General features: G+C 39.4%; 1 protein-coding gene across 4 annotated transcripts in view; it reads right to left on the bottom strand.

Moving 5' to 3' along the window:
* Window positions 1-18,639, bottom strand: part of ADAM22 (ADAM metallopeptidase domain 22) — a 243,441-nt gene that overhangs the window by 74,890 nt on the left and 149,912 nt on the right. For all 4 annotated transcript variants that reach the window (XM_055590596.1, XM_055590595.1, XM_055590593.1 and 1 more), the window contains exons 5-7: window positions 13,457-13,539; window positions 4,707-4,770; window positions 2,419-2,488 (exon numbers count right to left, since the gene is read on the bottom strand). In XM_055590596.1, coding sequence (XP_055446571.1) covers window positions 2,419-2,488; window positions 4,707-4,770; window positions 13,457-13,539 — 217 coding nt within the window. The remainder of the gene's footprint in view (window positions 1-2,418; window positions 2,489-4,706; window positions 4,771-13,456; window positions 13,540-18,639) is intronic.

Below are 18,639 nucleotides of genomic sequence, written 5' to 3'. Positions count from 1 at the left end.
TCTACAGTGAAAAAAGTCAGAAAAGGGACTGCAGAAGGGGGAGACACTGACAGAAAAGGGACACAAAGGAAATCAATGGGGTAATGGAAATAGTCTATTTTTCATCAGGGGAGTACAAGGGTGTCAGAACTTGGCAAATAGTACACAAAATTGGTGTATTTTATCATAGTAATTTTCTATTGCAGTATAACTGACATACAATACCATACTATTTTCAGATGTACAAAATAGTGATTTGGTATTTATATACATTTCAAAATGGTTCCCACTGTAAGCCCAGTTATCATCTGCATCTGTACAAAGTTATCACAATATTATTGACTATGTTCCCTATGCTTTACATTACCTTTCCATGACTTCTTTACTTTATAACTAGAAGTTTGTGTCTCTAACCTCCTTTTCCTCTTTTGGCTGGTCCCCATCTGCTCTGGCTACCACCCCCTTGTTGTCTATATTTATGAGTCTATTTCTGTTTTGTTTGCTTTTGTTGGTTGGTTGGTTGGTTTTTCATCATAGTAATTTTTAAACAGTGAGTGCTAAGTGGTCATATTTAAACAAAAATCTTTTCTTAAAATGTGTTCTTAGGAAAACTAGCCTTGAGAGATGTGTCATGTAAAATAAAACATTCCATAATCAAACAAGATTGGGGAACACCTGATCATATTCTATCTCTGGGAAATATATAATGCATAGCAAAAAAGACATAACCCACAACCCAGTGACACTTTATTAAACCTAAAACAAAATTTTAAAAAGCTTAGTTTTGAGCTTATATAACAAAAAAATTGCAGCTTTGACATTTGTCTATTTTTTGTTTCCTTCCAATTTGTCATAGTAAGTCTAAAGAGCTTGAGGCAAATAATACTCTTAAAATGAATACTGTCAATTTCTGATACTAAAAGATAATCAGGAACAAACTGAGGTTTTTCAAAGAATATGGTCAAAACTCATTTTTCATAGCAGAAAACTACTGAGTAACCTCCAAAGTTTCTGTTGTAAAGAAATTCTGAATGAAGTTTTTTTAAAAAAATTATGATTGTATCATGGCAAGCCTATAATAAAGTCCTTAGTGGGGAACTTTTACTTATTACTTTAAATATTAATTAATGTTTATTGCATCCAGTAATGCCTATTGGATTGCAACTTTGTTCTCAAGCAGCTAATCATGATTTATTTTCTTACCATAATAGGAATTGTAAAAAGTTTCATATGATAACGAAAGAACAGTATAAAGCATCTATGTGAAGTAAAAGTATCTATTGTTCATTTTCAGATTTTTCCAAATAGCAAATTCTATAAACTAGGAACTTCTATCCCTTTGGCAGCAGGAGAGAAGGGGTGAGTTCTATTTCTCTTTAGCGTAACTGCAGAAAGTCAAGGAGCTACGAATTTATTTCAGAGGAAGGAACATTTGAAAGCACTTACTTCATTTTCTAATGAGACAATGCAGCCTTTAAGTCATTTTCCTAAGCAGGAGTTTAGACTCTGCTTTAGTCTAGTAAGTTTTCCATTTGCCCTGGTGCCTGTCTCCCAAGGCACAGTCTCGCAGTGCCATAATCCAAACACCCACTCAGCCTCTTACTAGCTGTGGAACCCTAGAAAAGACAAACTAGCTGAGCTTCTGTTTGTTCCTCTATAAAATGGAAATAATAATGTTGACCTCACAGAGTTGTTACAAAGACTAAAAGAAGTTTAAAAATTAGACTATACTATGGCCATAATCAGGGCTGGCTAAGAAGGGGAGGAAGCATCTCCACATCAGCTATACCATATCTTTAGAAGGAGAACACGAAAATGAGTCCAGTGTGGACAGAGACAAATGCACTCTGCATAATCATTGCTCCTCTAACAAGGCCGAAGCATGAATACCCTGCCCTTCTCACCAAAAGACATGGATGCAACTCTCAAATCAAACCTATAAATAGATGGACCCATAAACACACATTGGAAGGAAAGATCAATTTCACAAATAGCACATCATCATCATAATAAATATTAATCTACAACAGCTCTTTATTAAAATGCTGGGGCAAAAAGAAATGAGGAAGCAATAAATGGGAAAATATTTACAAGTTCATCTCTATGTGTACAAACTGAGTACTTCACCAAGAGTGAATTTTATATATTCTACCTATGCAGACCAATTTTTTCTTTAACAAAGTAAAAGAATACTTTACTTTGAGTCTTATAACTTTAATAAGCTCTTCTTTGTTGAGTTCAAGCAATATCTTTCCAAACTCACCCACTATAAACATGAGGTCAGTTTGCATTTTTTCTCTCTCTTGATGTCACTTGACTTTCTAAAACTGTTATGAGCAGTCATAGGCTGATGATATTCCACATATAATTAGTTATAAAACATTAAAATGAATTATTAAAGCTGTCTTTTTTTTAAAAATCACTATATGAAAATCATACCAGATGGAAGATCATCCAAGGGAAATTCAAACAGTCTGGATTTGTAAACGGAATGAAAATGGAAATCCTCCTGAAATAACACAAACGAGAGATGAGGCACATACAACCAGAAATCTCCAGGCTCAGGCGATCACAGCTGGGGGAGGCGAAACCTTAAAAGAATCATTGCTTGACTACACATTCTCTCAAGTTTGGGAAGGCAATGAGCCCTTGCACATCCCTCCCACTCACTCCTATATTATCCCAGCACCACAGTGATAGCCCATTAGAAGTAAAATGCCTTCATGGATGGAGAAGCCGAAGCCTGTGGTAATGGCAAAGAAATGAATGCACCTATTCCCCCAAGGGGAAGTAAGACATCTGGGGAAAGGGGTTAATGTTTTCTATGACTGGTTCCTCTCCATGAAGCCCTGCCTCCTGTTAGAGCCTGACAGCTTTGCTAGGCAGACTGCAAAGCTAACAGTCTTCCTGTTGGGAAGCAGGTGACTGGCACAATCAGAATGCCCACAGCAGACCCTGCCTCAAAATTCAAGTGTCAGACAAACATGTATAAAAATTCAACAGATAAAAAACCATGTTTCATCTAAGAAAAATTAATGAAAATTCAAATAATTTCATCCGGCTTCCTTCAATTACTAAAAAAGGAAGGTCATAAATAGTCAAATTTCATGATATCACGTTTTAAAAAATCAGACTGTCAAGCAAAGGGACAGGACAGCTTTCGGTGGGTACTTGGAAAGTAACACAAAACAGACAGTTTCCCATACAGATTGTTTATGAGTGGCAGAACAATGAGCACTTCTTGAAATTATTTGCCTCTCTAAGTGCTTGATTGGTGTTCCATGATACGCGGAAGAATATTTGTGTGTACAGAGCTAGGATGGAATGCATCATGTTTATCTTAAGTTAGTAATAGCACCGTTTTCTAGAGAAAGTTTAAACTAAACTGAGGAAGAGAACTGAGAAAACTCAGATTTCTCTAAATTTCATCAGCATGGGGCCTTAAAGAAAATAGGCAATAGAGAAAAATCTGGAATCTAGAAAAGAAAAAGAGTGGGAAATCACATTATCTGTGGATTTGATCCATCATGAACTGAATGTTTATGTCCCTTCCAAACTCAAGTTTAAGTCATAAATTCCTAATGTCATTGTATTTGGAGATAGGGTCAAAGGGATGCGATAAAGGTTAACAGCGATCACAAGAGGGAGGTCCGAGTCTGATAAGGCTGGTGCCCTGATGAGAAGAGGAAGAGACACCAGACCTCACAGGACGCCATCTGCACCCCAAGCAGAGAGCCCTCAATGGACACTGACCCCACTGGCACCATGAAATCGGACTTTCAGCCCCCAGACTGTGAGAAAATAAATGTATGTTGTTTAAGCCAACTAGACTGACAGACCACAGCACATCACAGTGGAGTTAGTAATGAAGGCTTCAGAACACCTCGGAAGTAAAGTATTTCCAGCAGATGGGAAGAGTAAAAGGTAGATTTAAATCCTGGAAATCTCCACCCCTTCCCCAAACTAGTTGGAATAGTCCTCCCACTCATAAGCATATGAAATTACCCAGCCTATAAAACCTAACCATGCCAAATTTCAGGGTGGTATTTGCCCTCTGCAATGGCCTGCACTCTGTAGAGCGTGCTTCTCTCTGTATCTGAATAAATCCAATTCTTACCTATCAGAAAAAAAAAAAATCACTGTGGTTTTGCTTTGTTATTGCTGTCCAACTCTTTGCAACCCCATGGACTGCAGCATACCAGACTTCCCTGTCCTTCACTGTCTTCAGTATTCATAATTTGAGCAAACTCCAGGAGAAGGTGAAGGACAGGGAAGCCTGGTATGATGCAGTTCATGGGGCCCCGAAGAGTCAGACCCGACTTAGCAACTGAACAGCAACAAGACAAAACCACAGTGATCTTTAAAAAAAAAAATCTACCTCTTACATTTCCCCTCTGCTGGAAATACTTTTCTTCTAAGGTGTTCTGAAGCCTTCATTACTATCTCCACCATAATGTGCTGTGGTCTTAGTCTGGGTGGCTTAAACAAGATAAATTTATTTTCTCACAGTCTAGGGTTTTTCCTTATTCACTATTTAATGTAAAATATATATATACATATTATATGCATTTTATATATATATATATATAATACGTCTGTGTTTATACATATATTCTTGACCCTGAAATATGAAAAGAAAGCAAAATAGAAAAAGAGAAGAAAAAGAGGGGGAAAGGAATCACCCAGCATTGTTTACATTTGCCATGGCAAATAGAAGGAGCACTTACTTGGGAGGTGTCATTTCCTTCCGGCTCAATGAGATAGGTGTGGTTCCCATCATAGAACATCCCACTGCCAAGGATAAGAAGACAGTTAGGCCTGGCAATTGACTCTCGCCTCAGAACCAGATCATTTTAAAGTCAGCAGCAGCCAGAGGACCAGTTTATTTCTCAAACCCTGCTTTTCAGTCCTACCTATCACATGGAGTGCCCACCACATACCACACGAACATGCACCACACATACCACACACACACACCACACATACATACATACACACCCCCACATCATACACACACACCACCACATACCAGACACACACACACACCTATATACCATATATTACACACTACAACTCCACATATATAAACACCACATACCATACTCACATATGCCACACACACACATATCCCAATCCATATATCTTACACATACACATGCCATACATTACACACACACCCACACATACTGCTGAGAAGGAAAGGCCTCGCCCCTGATTCCCCAGAAGCAGCAGGGTCCCCTCATCCTGACTCTTCCGCAGGCTCAGGACTGCTGCTGCTGCTGCTGTTTAGTTGCTTCAGTCATGTCTGACTCTGAGGCTCAGGATTACCATCCTCTAACTGTGGCCCATTATTCCTTCCTCCAACATGTAAATCTAAAATTTTAATATGCAAAGTATCACCTGGAAAGCATATAAAAATTCAAAACTCTCAGTACCCTCTCGGACTTCCAGGCTGGAACCCAGGAAACTGCATTTTAAACAAACCCCCAGTGATTCTGAGGCAGTTGGCCAGGGGTTATACAGAGACTGGCCTAAGCTGTATACTTGGAAGATGCTCTAGCAGTAAGAGCTGACATATTTTAACAACTCACCATGAGCTAAATCCTTTACATTCATTTCATCTTTTCCACGAATTTATGCTGGAGGTACAATGACTACCCACATTTCACAAGTTACAGAAACTGAAGCCCAAGAGACAAGTGGCTGATAAGTAGCTGACCCTGCCAATGCAACTGGCCACACACTTTCATTCATACAACAGGGTGGTAATGGTGAGGGTGGTGAGAACCGGTCAAATTCTGAATATTTTTCCAAAGTAGAATCAATAAGACTAGTTAATGGATTTAAAACGGAGTTTGCAAGGAAAAGAAGAGTCCATGAAGGCTCCAAGGTTTTGACATGAGCAACTGGAAAAATGGTGTTTCATAAGATCCATTTAATAGGATGGAAAAGGCTGCAGGAAGAGCAAAATAGGATGGGTACAAGGAAGCAGGATGCGGGGCGCAAATCCAGAGTTCAATTTTGGACCTCCTGGGCTAGAGATGACTATCAGTCAATTGAGAAATTCTCTGGGGGCATCCTAAGCTACATATGGTCTCAACTCCCACTCAGAGAGATCCTGATAGCCCCTCCTTTTAGAGGAATGTGGTCTTTCTATTAATATCAGTTTCCTCCTGATACTGAAGGAACTTGTCTTTACCACTCAGGCATCTGTGAAGAGTAAAGTTGTGATCTTCTGCATTTATCAGTGTTAGGTGGAAATGACTGCATGAAGCCCAAGTTGCTAACCACAGAACAGTATGTGCTTTCATTGATCACTTAGTGAAATCTGCTGGTTTTCCTGAGCTATAATTGTAACGGCCTCCAGCTCTGTCTCTATCCAAATTCTTTCGTTCTTGCAGTAACATCTTCCACATGTCCTTAAACTTTCATATACCCTTAGAACTGCCCTTTACACATCTGTAATGTTTTCGACCCAAAGTGAACTTTCTGAATTTGAGTGACACTGCATTTGGAATTTAAAGATAAACAGATGCAGTTTGTAGGATATCACTGACAATATATGCCTAAGGAATAAGTGGGGGGAAACTTTTCAAAACAGTAGGCAAATATGGCAGTGAACATTCTGCTGATAACTGGTCAGATCCATTCAGAAAACTGTACAAAACGATCACCCTTTGCCAAAGTTCACACTACACTGATTAAGTAGCAAGCAGATGGCTTTGTTTAAACAGTAATCAGGGGCTGTTTCCTCTTGAATGAGGTTAGTATCCAATGCAAAAATCAGTCACTTTTTATTGAACTCAAACATCTTGATACACAGTATAAACAAAGCAGATTCTAACACCATACATATATAGAAGATTCTGGTTCCATAAATGAAAATATGCCATGTTTAATTAAAAATATGTTCAAATATTTAACAATTAAAAAGCAGGTATGTTTCATTTGCTTTGTTTGAAACCTTTCTGGTTGATTTTTTATACATTCCAGGAAGTATACTGAGTCCATCACACAGTTTTGTTTTGTTTTTTTTTTTGTTTTTTTTTTTAAGTTTACAAAATTGTATTAGTTTTGCCAAATATCAAAATGAATCCACCACAGGTATACATGTGTTCCCCATCCTGAACCCTCCTCCCTCCTCCCTCCCCATACCATCCCTCTGGGTCGTAGCAGGCCCAAAATACTATTAGGTCTTCAAATTTGAAAATAATATGTACCTGCAGGTTCTTTATGGAAAAGATATGAGTTTGATTATTTTACCCATTATGTTCTTTAATGGAATTCTGTAAATCAAGAAAATGAAAACTCTCAACATGCATTTGGCAATTTATAGATGAGTCATGGATGAAATAATATTTCTCATATTGAATCACTACAAATGAGACAACATAAATTATTTACTATTTAGAAATAGCTCTCCTAAATATTTGTCAGCAATGTTTGTTCATAAGGTAAAATCAAGATGAGAAGTAATAAAGGAACAAACAGTGAATTTATTTAACATGCTTATAAAAATCTACATATACCAAAACATACACAAACCTGACAACGTTCCTACACACAGTGGGCTTTCTGTTTGTCTTTGTTTAGTCTTAAGTGAAAAATTTTCTAAAGGGAGAAGTACATTTTACTTAGTTAAAACACCTCAGTTAGTCACTAAAATGTCCTTCAAGATCCCATTCCATCCTCTTTCAAAGGACTGCATAGGATTAGTAGCTGTTGGTCTGACGGTCTTGGGTCTATTAGGGTTTCTAGAAGGCAGTAATACCTTTTCTCTGCTCTTACAATGTTGTATCCACTTGGAAAATGGTGGGGGTGGTACTGGAACATGTACTGGGCAAGATGCTTCAACTGTGACTTTGGACTGAGATGTTAAGAGGAATGAGAGAGGAAGGGAAAAGCCTACAACAGACACTTGCGGTCACAGGAGTCGGCAGACGCAGTGCACTATTCCCGGCTGACAGCTGTGCTGGCCTTGAGATCAGAGATAACAACATTATTGCAGAGGATACATCAATGTTTGTTTCCAGATTAAGAAAGCCGAGGCTCTCACGTATTAGGTACAGGTTCCATGTTTGTAAAAATGTCTCCTTATTCAAAGGATTTATTTAAAATTAGTCAAATGGTCTTTTAGTACAAATAGTAAGCGAACTTACTGTCTTGCTCTCAGGCATGTGACCTCCTTTCTCTGGTTATTTGTCTGATCCCTGTGTTATCTTCCTCCTGCCTCTCAAGTACCTAGTGCCAGAGCCTAACCAGAAGCCCAACTTGGGCAGACTGGCCAGATTTCCCAGCCTTTCCCATTAGGTCTCATTTCTCAATTTCTTGGAAGACATAGCAGCTGAACCACCCCCCCGGAAGATCCTGTGAAAGCCTGTTCCAGGGCCCGTTCCATCTTCTTCAGGTAATGACTCTCTGGAACCCTTAAGAGCGACCTCACTTTTCAGTGACCACTCTCAGCTTGCATTTTTCTCAGTTTTTTCTCTCATCGAAAACTATACATACCACATTCCATAGCACGAAGCTGGGCTAGGTTTAGCTTCCCCATTAGACTGGGAGCTCTTGGGGACAGGGCTCACGTTCTACTCTCCTTAATATTCCAAGCAGCTGGCACACAGCAGATGCTCCATAACTGTTTGTTAGATGAAAACACTCATGTTTCTAACTTGGTAACAGACAGGAAGTCTTTTAAAGATTTCAAACAAGAATTTCACAAAACTGAAGTGTGATTGGTTCCTGCCCCAAAAAAGTAGCAGAAATGAGCTGAGATGATTTAGACTAACTAGAATGCTAAACTTAGATCATGAGCTCCTTATTGCAAAATTCAGGCTTACAATGAAGAAAGTAGGAGAAACCACTAGGCTACTCAGGTATGACCTAAATCAAATCCTTTATGATTATACAGCAGAAGGGACAAAGAGATCAAGGGATTATATCTGGGTGATAGAGTCTCTGAAGAACTATGGACGAAAGTTTGAAACATTATACAGGAGGCAGAAACCAAAACCATTCCAAAGAAAAAGGAATGAAAGAAGGCAAAGTGGTTGTCTAAGAAGGCTTTAGAAATAGCTGAGAAAAGAAGTGAAAGACAAGGTAGAAAGGGAAAGACATACCCATCTGAGTGCAGAGCTTCAGAGAATAGCAAAGAGAGATAGGAAAGCCTTCTTAAATAAACAGTGCAAAGAAATAGAGGAAAACAATACAATCGCAAAGACTAGAGGTATCTTCAAGAAAATTGGAGATGCGAAGGGAATATTTCATGCAAGGATGGGCATGATAAAAGGCAGAAACAGTAAGGGCTTAACAGAAGTAGAAGATATTAAGAAGAGGTAGCAAGAATACACAGAACTGTACAAAACAGGTCTCAGTGACCTGGATAACCACAATCATGTGATCACTTACTTAGAGCCAGACATCCTGGAGTGTGAAGTCAAGTGGGCTTTAGGAAGCATTACTATGAACAAAGTGAGTAGAGGGACAGAATTCCAGCTGAGCTCTTTTCAAATCTTAGAAGATGAGGCTGTTAAAGTGCTACACTCAATATGTCAGCAAATTTGGGAAAATCTGCACTGACCGTAGGACTGGAAAAGGTCAGTTTTCATTTCAGTCCCCAAGAAGGACAATGCTAAGCAATGCTCAAACTACCATACAATTGTGCTCATTTCACATGCTGGCAAGGTTATGCCCCAAATCCTTCAAGCTAGGCTTCAGCAATGCAGGAATTAAGACTTGCCAGATGTACAAGATGGGTTTTGAAGAAGCAGAGGAATCAGAGATCAAATTGTCAACTTTGGTTGGATCATAGAAAAAGCAAGAGAATTCCAGAAAAACATCTACTCCTGCTTCATTGACTACACTAAAGCCTTTGACTGTGTGGATCATAACAATCTGTGGAAATTTTTTAAAAAGATGAGAGTACCAGACCACCTTGCCTATCTCCTGAGAAATCTGGATGTGAGTCAAGAAGCAACAGTTAGAACCTGACATGGAACAATGAACTGGTTCAAAACTGGGAAAGAAGTATGTCAAGGCTGTGAGCTTCCCAACTGACTCTGTGGGTAAAGAATCCACCTGCAATGCAGGGGATGGAGGCAGACACGAGTTCATTCCTGGGTCAGGGAGATCCCCTGGAGGAGGGTGTGGCAATCCACTCCAATATTCTTGCTTGGAGAATCCTATGGAGAGAGAAGTCTGGTGGGCTATAGTCCATAGGGTCGCAAAGAGCAAGACACGAGTAAAGAAATGGAACACGCACACACGCACGCACACACGTCAAGGCTATATATTGCCATTCTGCTTATTTAACTTATATGCAGAGTTCAGTACAATTCAGTCACTCAGTCACATCCAACTCTTTGTGACCTCACGGACTGCAGCACACCAGGCTTCCCTGTCCATCACCAACACCCGGAGCTTGCTCAAATTCATGTCCATTGAGTCGGTGATGTCATCCAACCATCTCATTCTCTGTCATCCCCTTCTCCTCCTGCCTTCAGTCTTTGCCAGCATTAGGGTCTTTTCCAATGAGTTAGTTCTTCCCATCAGATGGCCAAAGTATTGGAGTTTCAGCTTCAACATCAGTCCTTTCAATTAATTTTCAGGACTGATTTCCTTTAGCATGAACTGGTTGGATCTTGCAGTCCAAGGGACTCTCAAGAGTCTTCTCCAACACTACAGTTCAAAAGCATCAATTCTTAGGCACTCAGCTTTCTTTACCGTCCAACTCTCACAGCCATACATGACTACTGGAAAAACCATAGCTTGACTAGATGAACCTTTGTCAGCAAAATAACATCTCTGCTTTTTAATATGCTGTCAGGGTTGGTCATAGCTTTTCTCCCAAGGAGCAAGGGTCTTTTAATTTCATGGCTGTACTCACCATCTGCAGTGACTTTGGAGCTCAAAAAAATAAAGTCTATCACTGTTTCCATTGTTTCCCCATCTATTTGCCATGACGTGATGGGACCAAATGCCATGATCTTCATTTTTTGAATGTTGAGTTTTAAGCCAGCTTTTTCACTGTCCTCTTTCACTCTCATCAAGAGGCTCTTTAGTTCTTCTTCATTTTCTGCCATAAGGGTGGTGTAATCTGCATATCTGTGGTTATTGATATTTCCCCCCAAAATCTTGATTCCAGCTTGTGCTTTATCCAGCCCAGCATTTCGCATGATGTACTCCACGTATAAGTCAAATAAGCAGGGTGACAATATACAGCCTTGACATACTCCTTTCCCAATTTGGAACCAGCCCGTTGTTCCATGTCCAGTTCTAACTGCTGCTTCTTGACCTGAATACAGTTTTCTCAGGATGCAGGTGAGGTGATCCAGTATTCCCAGACTACCTGGGAGAATTCTCTACAGTTTGTTGTGATCTATACAGTCAAAGGCTTTGGTGCAGTAGTCAATAAAGCAGAAGTATATGCAGAGTACATCATGTGAAATGCCAGGCTGGATGAATCTTAAGCTGGAATCAAAATTTCCAAGAGAAATACCAACAACCTCAGATATGCAGGTGATACCACTCTAATGTTATCATTAAGAAAGTGAAGGGGACCTAGAGATCTTCTTAATAAGAGTAAAAAGGAGAGAGAAAAAGCTGGCTTAAAACTCAATATTCAAAAAACAATGATCATGGCATTTGGTCCCATCACTTAATGGCAAATAGTTGAGTAAAAAGTATAAGCAGTGATAGATTTTATTTTCTTGGGCTCCAAAATCACTATGGATAGTTGCCGTGCTTGCTTCTTGGAAGGAAAGCTATGACAAACCTAGACAGAGGATTAAAAAGCAAAGTCTTCACTTTGCCAACAAAAGTCTGTATAATCAAAGCTATAGTTTTTCCAGCAGGATGTATGGATATGAGATTTGGACCATGAAGAAGGCTGCACACTGAAGAATTGATGCTTTCAAATTGTGGTGCTGGAAAAGACTCTTCCGAGTCCCTTGGACAGCCAGGAGATCAAACCAATCAATCCTAAAGGAAATCTAGCCTGAATATTCACTGGAAGGACTGATGCTGAAGCTGAAGCTCCAATACTTTGGCTGCAAAATGCAAAAAGTGGACTCATTGGAGAAGACCATGATGCCAGGAAAGACTGAAAGCAAAAAGGGTAGGGAAAGGCTGAAGATGAGATGGTTAGATAGCATCACTGACTCAGTGGATGTGCATTGGAGCAAACTCAGGAGATATTGGAAGACAGAGGAGCCTGGTGCGATGTGGTCCATGGGATCACAAAGAGTCAGACATGACTTAGTAAATGAACAACAACAAAATGCTGAGGGATGACAAAGTAGCTTTATAATTACTTTGCCAACAAAGGTCCTTCTAGTCAAGGCTATGGTTTTTCCAGTGGTCATGTATGCTTGTGAGAGTTGGACTGTGAAGAAAGCTGAGCGCCGAAGAATTGATGCTTTTGAACTGTAGTGTTGGAGAAGACTCTTGAGAGTCCCCTGGACTGCAAGGAGATCTAACCAGTCCCATTCTAAAGGAGATCAGTCCTGGGTGTTCATTGGAAGGACTGATGCTGAAGCTGAAACTCCAATACTTTGGCCACCTCATGCAAAGCGTTGACTCATTGGAAAAGACCCTGATGCTGGGAGGGATTGGGGGCAGGAGGATAAGGGGACAACAGAGGATGAGATGGCTGGATAGCATCACCGACTCAATGGACATGAGTTTGAGTGAACTCCAGGAGTTGGTGATGGACAGGGAGGCCTGGCATGCTGTGATTCATGGGGTCGCAAAGAGTCGGACACGACTGAGGGACTGAACTGGAACTGGAACTGGAAGGCGTCACATGACAAGAAAAAGACAGCCACCTGGGTATCACCATCATGGATAGGATGGAGGAAGCTGATACATTCCCATGTTAAACACCAGCAAACACACTTTGATATTGAAGGTTATGAGAAAGGAAGAAAGGCCTTGAGGAAGGATGAAGTCCATTCCATAGAAATTTCTGAAAACAAATGGACCCTCCCATGAGTTTGCTGTAGGTTAGGTGGGATTCTGGCTGAATAAAGTGCTAAAATACATGAGCTCCTGTGGTCACCCTTTATTTTTGTGTAAGGAGTCAGGAGTTCCCTGTCTTGAAATTTCTATTATTCCATACATATATAAAAATGAACATCAAGGAAGAGGAAGGACAGAGTTGGTACCAAGGGGCTAAACACCCACAGAAACAGAAACCAAAATTACTCAAACCACTCCAATCTCCATCTGGATGAAACTAGAAAAATGTTTCAAACATCACTAAGGAAGCATGTTATAATCATTAGCGCCTCTGGCTTCTGCAACTCTAATTTAACAATCTGCTTGGTTTACAAACCACAGAGGAAAAAAAGTCCTGATCCATCACTGTTTGAAAACTATTAATAGCTCTTGACTTAAAATAGAGATTTCAACCAAAGTGCATTAAAAATAAAGTAAATCACTGGAAAAAAATGGATGATACAAAAACTTTGGGGACACTTACTGAAGTCCATGGCATGTCGACAATGCCACAAATGAGGCAGGATTTCCTCGGATGTGGCCCTGGTAATAACAGTGTTCTCCTCCCTGAAAGCAGAAATAGAGAATATAAACCTTTGCCATCACAAAAAGAATCAGCCACGTCATTTCGCAGTCTTCTACCCACACTGCATCTTCATGTGCAAAGGCCTGTACAACGTTTCATTATCCAGATTAGTATTATCAAACCATTTCTAACAGAATTATTCATAAGCACTCCCAGTGAGCTGACTCCAAATCAAAAGATAAGGAAATAAAAGTTGACTTAAATTTCCTTTTATGTAGATGATGATAGACAGAACAAAGAAACACATATTGAAATGCGTATGTGACCCCCAGCACCAGGAAGAGTTCAGTGAGCTATTTCCCTGGTTGAGTTCCCCTGAGGGACTCAACCTTGCATGCATGCGTGTTAAGTCACTTCAATCGTGTCTGACTCTTTGCAACCTTATGGACTTGTAACCCTCCAGGCTCCTCTGTCCATGGGATTCTCCAGGCAAGAACACTGGAGTGGGTTGCCATGCCCTCCAAGGGATCTTCCAGACCCAGGGATTGAACCCGTGTGTCTTATGTTTCTTGCATTGAGAGACAGGTTCTTTACTGATAGCACCACCTGGAAAGCTCACTCAACACTGAGTAGCAGCAATATGACGATTTTCTCAAAATTAAGCAAAATGAATACAAATCATCTAAGAGTTACTAAATTAACGGAGGAAAATGCCCTCTTTCATAGCATTTATATTAAAACTTGACAACTTTATGATATTCTTTTCTCCAACCAGGAATGGCTTTACTGGTAGGCAGTCCAGAGAAGGGTCTAAAATTGAGAATTTTCTTCTACCAGCAAGTCACATTAACTAAATTTCACCAAGAGACTCATTTCTTTGGATTAAGTATTCCTGGAAATACTTAATCCAGGGTAGAGCCTCTGACATCTCAAGGTGGTACCCTAGTCTTTAGATGCTGGCTACTCAAGAGTTCGGTCTAGAAAACCAGCACTGGCATCAATAGAAGCATGTCAGAAATGCAGAATCCCAGGGCCCACCCCAATGGATCAGAATCGGCATTTTAACAAAGTGCACAATAGTAAAGAATCCACCTGTCAATGCAGAAGATGCAAGAGATGTGGGTTCAATCCCTGGATCAGGAAGATCCCCTGGAGAAGGAAATGGCAACCCCCTTCAGTATTCTTGCCTGGAGAATCCCATGGACAAGAGGAGCCTGGCGGGCTACAGTGCATGGAGTCACAAAAAGTCGGACACGACTGAGCGACTGAGGACACGGTGGAGCACCAGGTGATTCATAGGCACAATAAAGTTTGAGAAGCACAGGTCTAAATGACCTTTCTCATTCCCCCACTAATTTCTCATTTCCTCAGAAGCTGAAAGCTTCTAGTTCAACTGGCTCACTGAGATGTGAAATAGTGACATAAGGACTAAAGGAATGAGTGGTTTAAAGGGGCAAATGTTATCTACTTCACAATCTGTCTTAAGGACTAACCCTACTTAAAATACACAGTGCTTGACAAGTGCAGAGGAGAGAACAGGAAGACATAGTAATGGAACAATGGTGAAGATATTATCTTCACTGGAATTCTGGGGAAGGCAGCCTGTTTCTCCTCATGAGATAATCCCAAGAATAGGGTGAAGTTCAGCTTTGCTGAGGGACAAAGAGCGGGCAGGAAGGCACACAGTGCAAGCCCTGACACCTCCAAATTCCCACGGAGTCACTGAGCATCATGAACTGAGGACTGGGGTTGGACTGCATGGAAGATAAGATAGGGAAGTGCTTCAGGTATGGTTCTGACAGGAGATGGAACCCAGAAGGCCATAGACTTACGGGCAGAAATGAAGTTAGGCTCTGACTTCCAGGAAAGGGTTGGTTTAGATGTTAACAGCTCGAGCTATCAACTTCTTCACTTACTAGTCATACAATCTCAAGCAAATCACAGAGCCTCCCTGTGTAATCATCACATAAGGCTGTTCAGAGGAATAAAGAGCTAACATGCATTAAGGGCTTAGATAATGCTTGGCACTTGGTACACACTCAGTAAATGTTTTATACTATTATAATTACTGTGTGTCACTTATTGTCCTACTCATTTTACACACACAATCTCCCTATCCTCACATCCCTTCTACAAAGAAATATTGTCACCTCTATTTCACACAGGAGGTCACAGTCTCTGAGAGTCAAGGTTGTCTGCCTGGGAAGTTGCCAAGTCGGGGTGCAAATCTTGTGTGAATGTGTGAATGTAACATCTATGTTCTTTCCCATATACTACCCCAGTGGCTCAGATGGTAAAATGTCTTGCGTACAATGCGAGAGACCTGGGTTCGATCCCCAGGTCAGGAAGATCCTCTGGAGAAGGAAATGGCAACCCATTCCAGTACTCTTGCCTGGAAAATCTCATGGACAGAGGAGCGTGGTGGGCTATAGTCCACAGGGTCACAAAAAGTTGGACACGACTGAACAACTTCACTTTCACTTTCACTTATGAGTTGGACCTAGAACCTCTGAGCTATGCAGTGCAAATCTAAGCTTTTCCTAGGCTGTTTTTGTTTTGGCAATTTGCCTTGTGTGTGTGTGTGTGTGTGTGTGTGTTTTAATTTTTGGAGTAGCCGCAGGGAAGTAAATTTAACAGATTTTAAATTCACTCTGTTGGGCGTTTGGACTGGTGAACTATCCACAAGATTAGTGGAGGAGAGGTTATTATGCTTCATATGACCTTGATTTCCTGGACACATCTGATTGGGCTAGAAATCGAAACTTTAGCATTTGATTGTATGTGTGTGCTCAGTCATGTCCTACTCTTTGCAACTCTTTGTAGCCTGCCAGGCTCCTCTGTCCATGGAATTTTCCAAGCAAGAATACTGGAGTGGGTTGCCATTTCCTCCTCCAGGGGAATCTTCCTGACCCGGGGATTGAACCTGTGTCTCCTGCATTGGCAGGGGGACTCTTTACCACTGCATCACCTGGGAAGCCAAGCATTTGATAGGCCAGATACAAAGACCAACAGTCAATGGGGTGACCTGGAAAGAGAATTCTATCTAAAAGTATTTCTTTAAATTGGATACTGACTAAACAAACCAATGAGATCTTCTCTCACAGAGGTCTAACACTCACAGTGAAAAGTAGCTAGAAAGACAGTAGAATCAAATATAAATGGTAATCACAAAATTACGGTATCTGATGAGGGAACAACGGAAGTTGACAAGTCATTGTATGCAGGGAAAATATATCAGAGTTAAAGGCATATAAAACATGTTTTATAAATTACTAGTTTTCTTTAAAATGCCAACTTTGGAAACATGTTATATTAAATCATAAAAAAGGACAAAGAATTTATGTTTTGAAACAATCCTTCATTATACTGGGGCTAAATAGATGAGTAGATAATAGAAAAAAATCTTTCACTAATTTTCTGGTTCTGAAAAATAGGAGTCAATCCAAAAACAGCATACGATCATGATCCATCTGCACAAAAACCTAACAAATGAAGTGAAGAGCTCAATATGGTTGAATCATTATCAAATATTTCCATGACACTTCAAGAAAAGCATAAACATCAGGGGGGCTGTCCTCTATTTCAACTATTATCATTCAAATCTTGAGGCTCTCCACCAGCATTATCTGTAATTTTCCAAATAACAGTGGAAATTAATTTTTGTGTTGCAATTTTTTTCAGGAATTATTTGCCATAAATCAATAATTATTTCAACTTAGAACTAAAATAGTTTTCTTTTTCCTTTAATATGCCTGGAAATACTTCTTAGTCCAGAATAGAGGCCTTAATATTTAAAGGCTCCTGTAATTTATATAAATCTATTGTTAAATTATTAAAATAAATAAATAAATTTAATAGATTTTTGCTTTTAAATAAGTATTGTTATACACTGTTTATAAAATAATAAATATGTATTGCAGAAATCCTAAGTATTCAGGAGTACATGACAAACAGTAAAAGTATCCCCTTCCTACACACTGTCCAGGCTGCAATTGCCACCTAAAAGGTAAATACTTTTACCATTTTTGTGTACCACAGATTTTGTGTACCACATCAGGAATCATCTATGCATATTTAAGGAATTGTACATATACATAAATAAACATGTATTCTTTCAGTGTACATATAGTTTACCCACAATGTTCTGCCACTTGATTTTTTTTTTTTCTTAAGGTAACCTTGACATCAGCCTCATTCTTTCAATGATGGCAGAATATTCCATCACAGGCGTGAACCATAATTCATTTAAACAAGCCTGTACAACTGGATGGTTAGGTTACTGCAACAAACATCTTTTCATATATTTTTTGGTGCACTTCTGTCAGTGTGTATGTAGACTAGACTACCAGATGTGGCCTGGAAGGTCAAAGAATATGTGCCTTTAAAATTTTAGTGGATATTTTAAAGGAGAAATATAACTGTATTCCATTATACATATCTGTTTTAAAAATTGATTTGCATTTTAAAATAATAAAATGCAGTTTATTAAAAATTATATATTTTAATAGAGACTAACACTTAAGCCAACTTACTCAAATCTTACCAATAATAAAGGTTCTCCATATCTTCATATGACTTTCTTGAGGAAACAGATGCTTTATGGAAGTAGGTCTTATATAAATAATAACCAAAGACAGATGTTGTAAGAAAAGAAAAAAGCCAGCACATCCCAAGAGACTTCAGTTCTTTATTCAACTGCCAGTCATGGTTTTATTCCTTACTATCTCTTTTGTTCCAGTAATCCATTGTCCTTGAAACTTTCCTCATACTACTTGATTTAATAACACAGTCATAATAGTACAGATGTTTATTTTTAGATAATTAGATAGTTGTAGCTAAAAAATTATCTACCTCTATAAAAATGAACCACATATTAGTTCACATGTCATATTGGTTTTTATTTCCTGGGGGAAAAAAAGCTTATTACAAATTTAATTCTAGGGAAGTCAAAAATAATCATTTATTTGAAAAATTCAAAGACAAACAACATTTTTATTAAGCAGACAGATCTCAAAAGAAAAGTAGAATTTACTATAAATAGGATGAGATGATAATGCATGAAAGTTACTCAGCATGGGTTATAAAACTATGAAAACTCAGTAAGGAAAACCAATTCTAGTACAGCCACAAGGCCATGGTCA

The sequence above is a fragment of the Bubalus kerabau genome, chromosome 8 (genome assembly GCF_029407905.1).
Source record: "Bubalus kerabau isolate K-KA32 ecotype Philippines breed swamp buffalo chromosome 8, PCC_UOA_SB_1v2, whole genome shotgun sequence".
NCBI lineage: Eukaryota > Metazoa > Chordata > Mammalia > Artiodactyla > Bovidae > Bubalus > Bubalus kerabau.
Note: the sequence above shows the minus strand (reverse complement) of the source record. Positions and strands in the feature narration are given on the sequence as shown.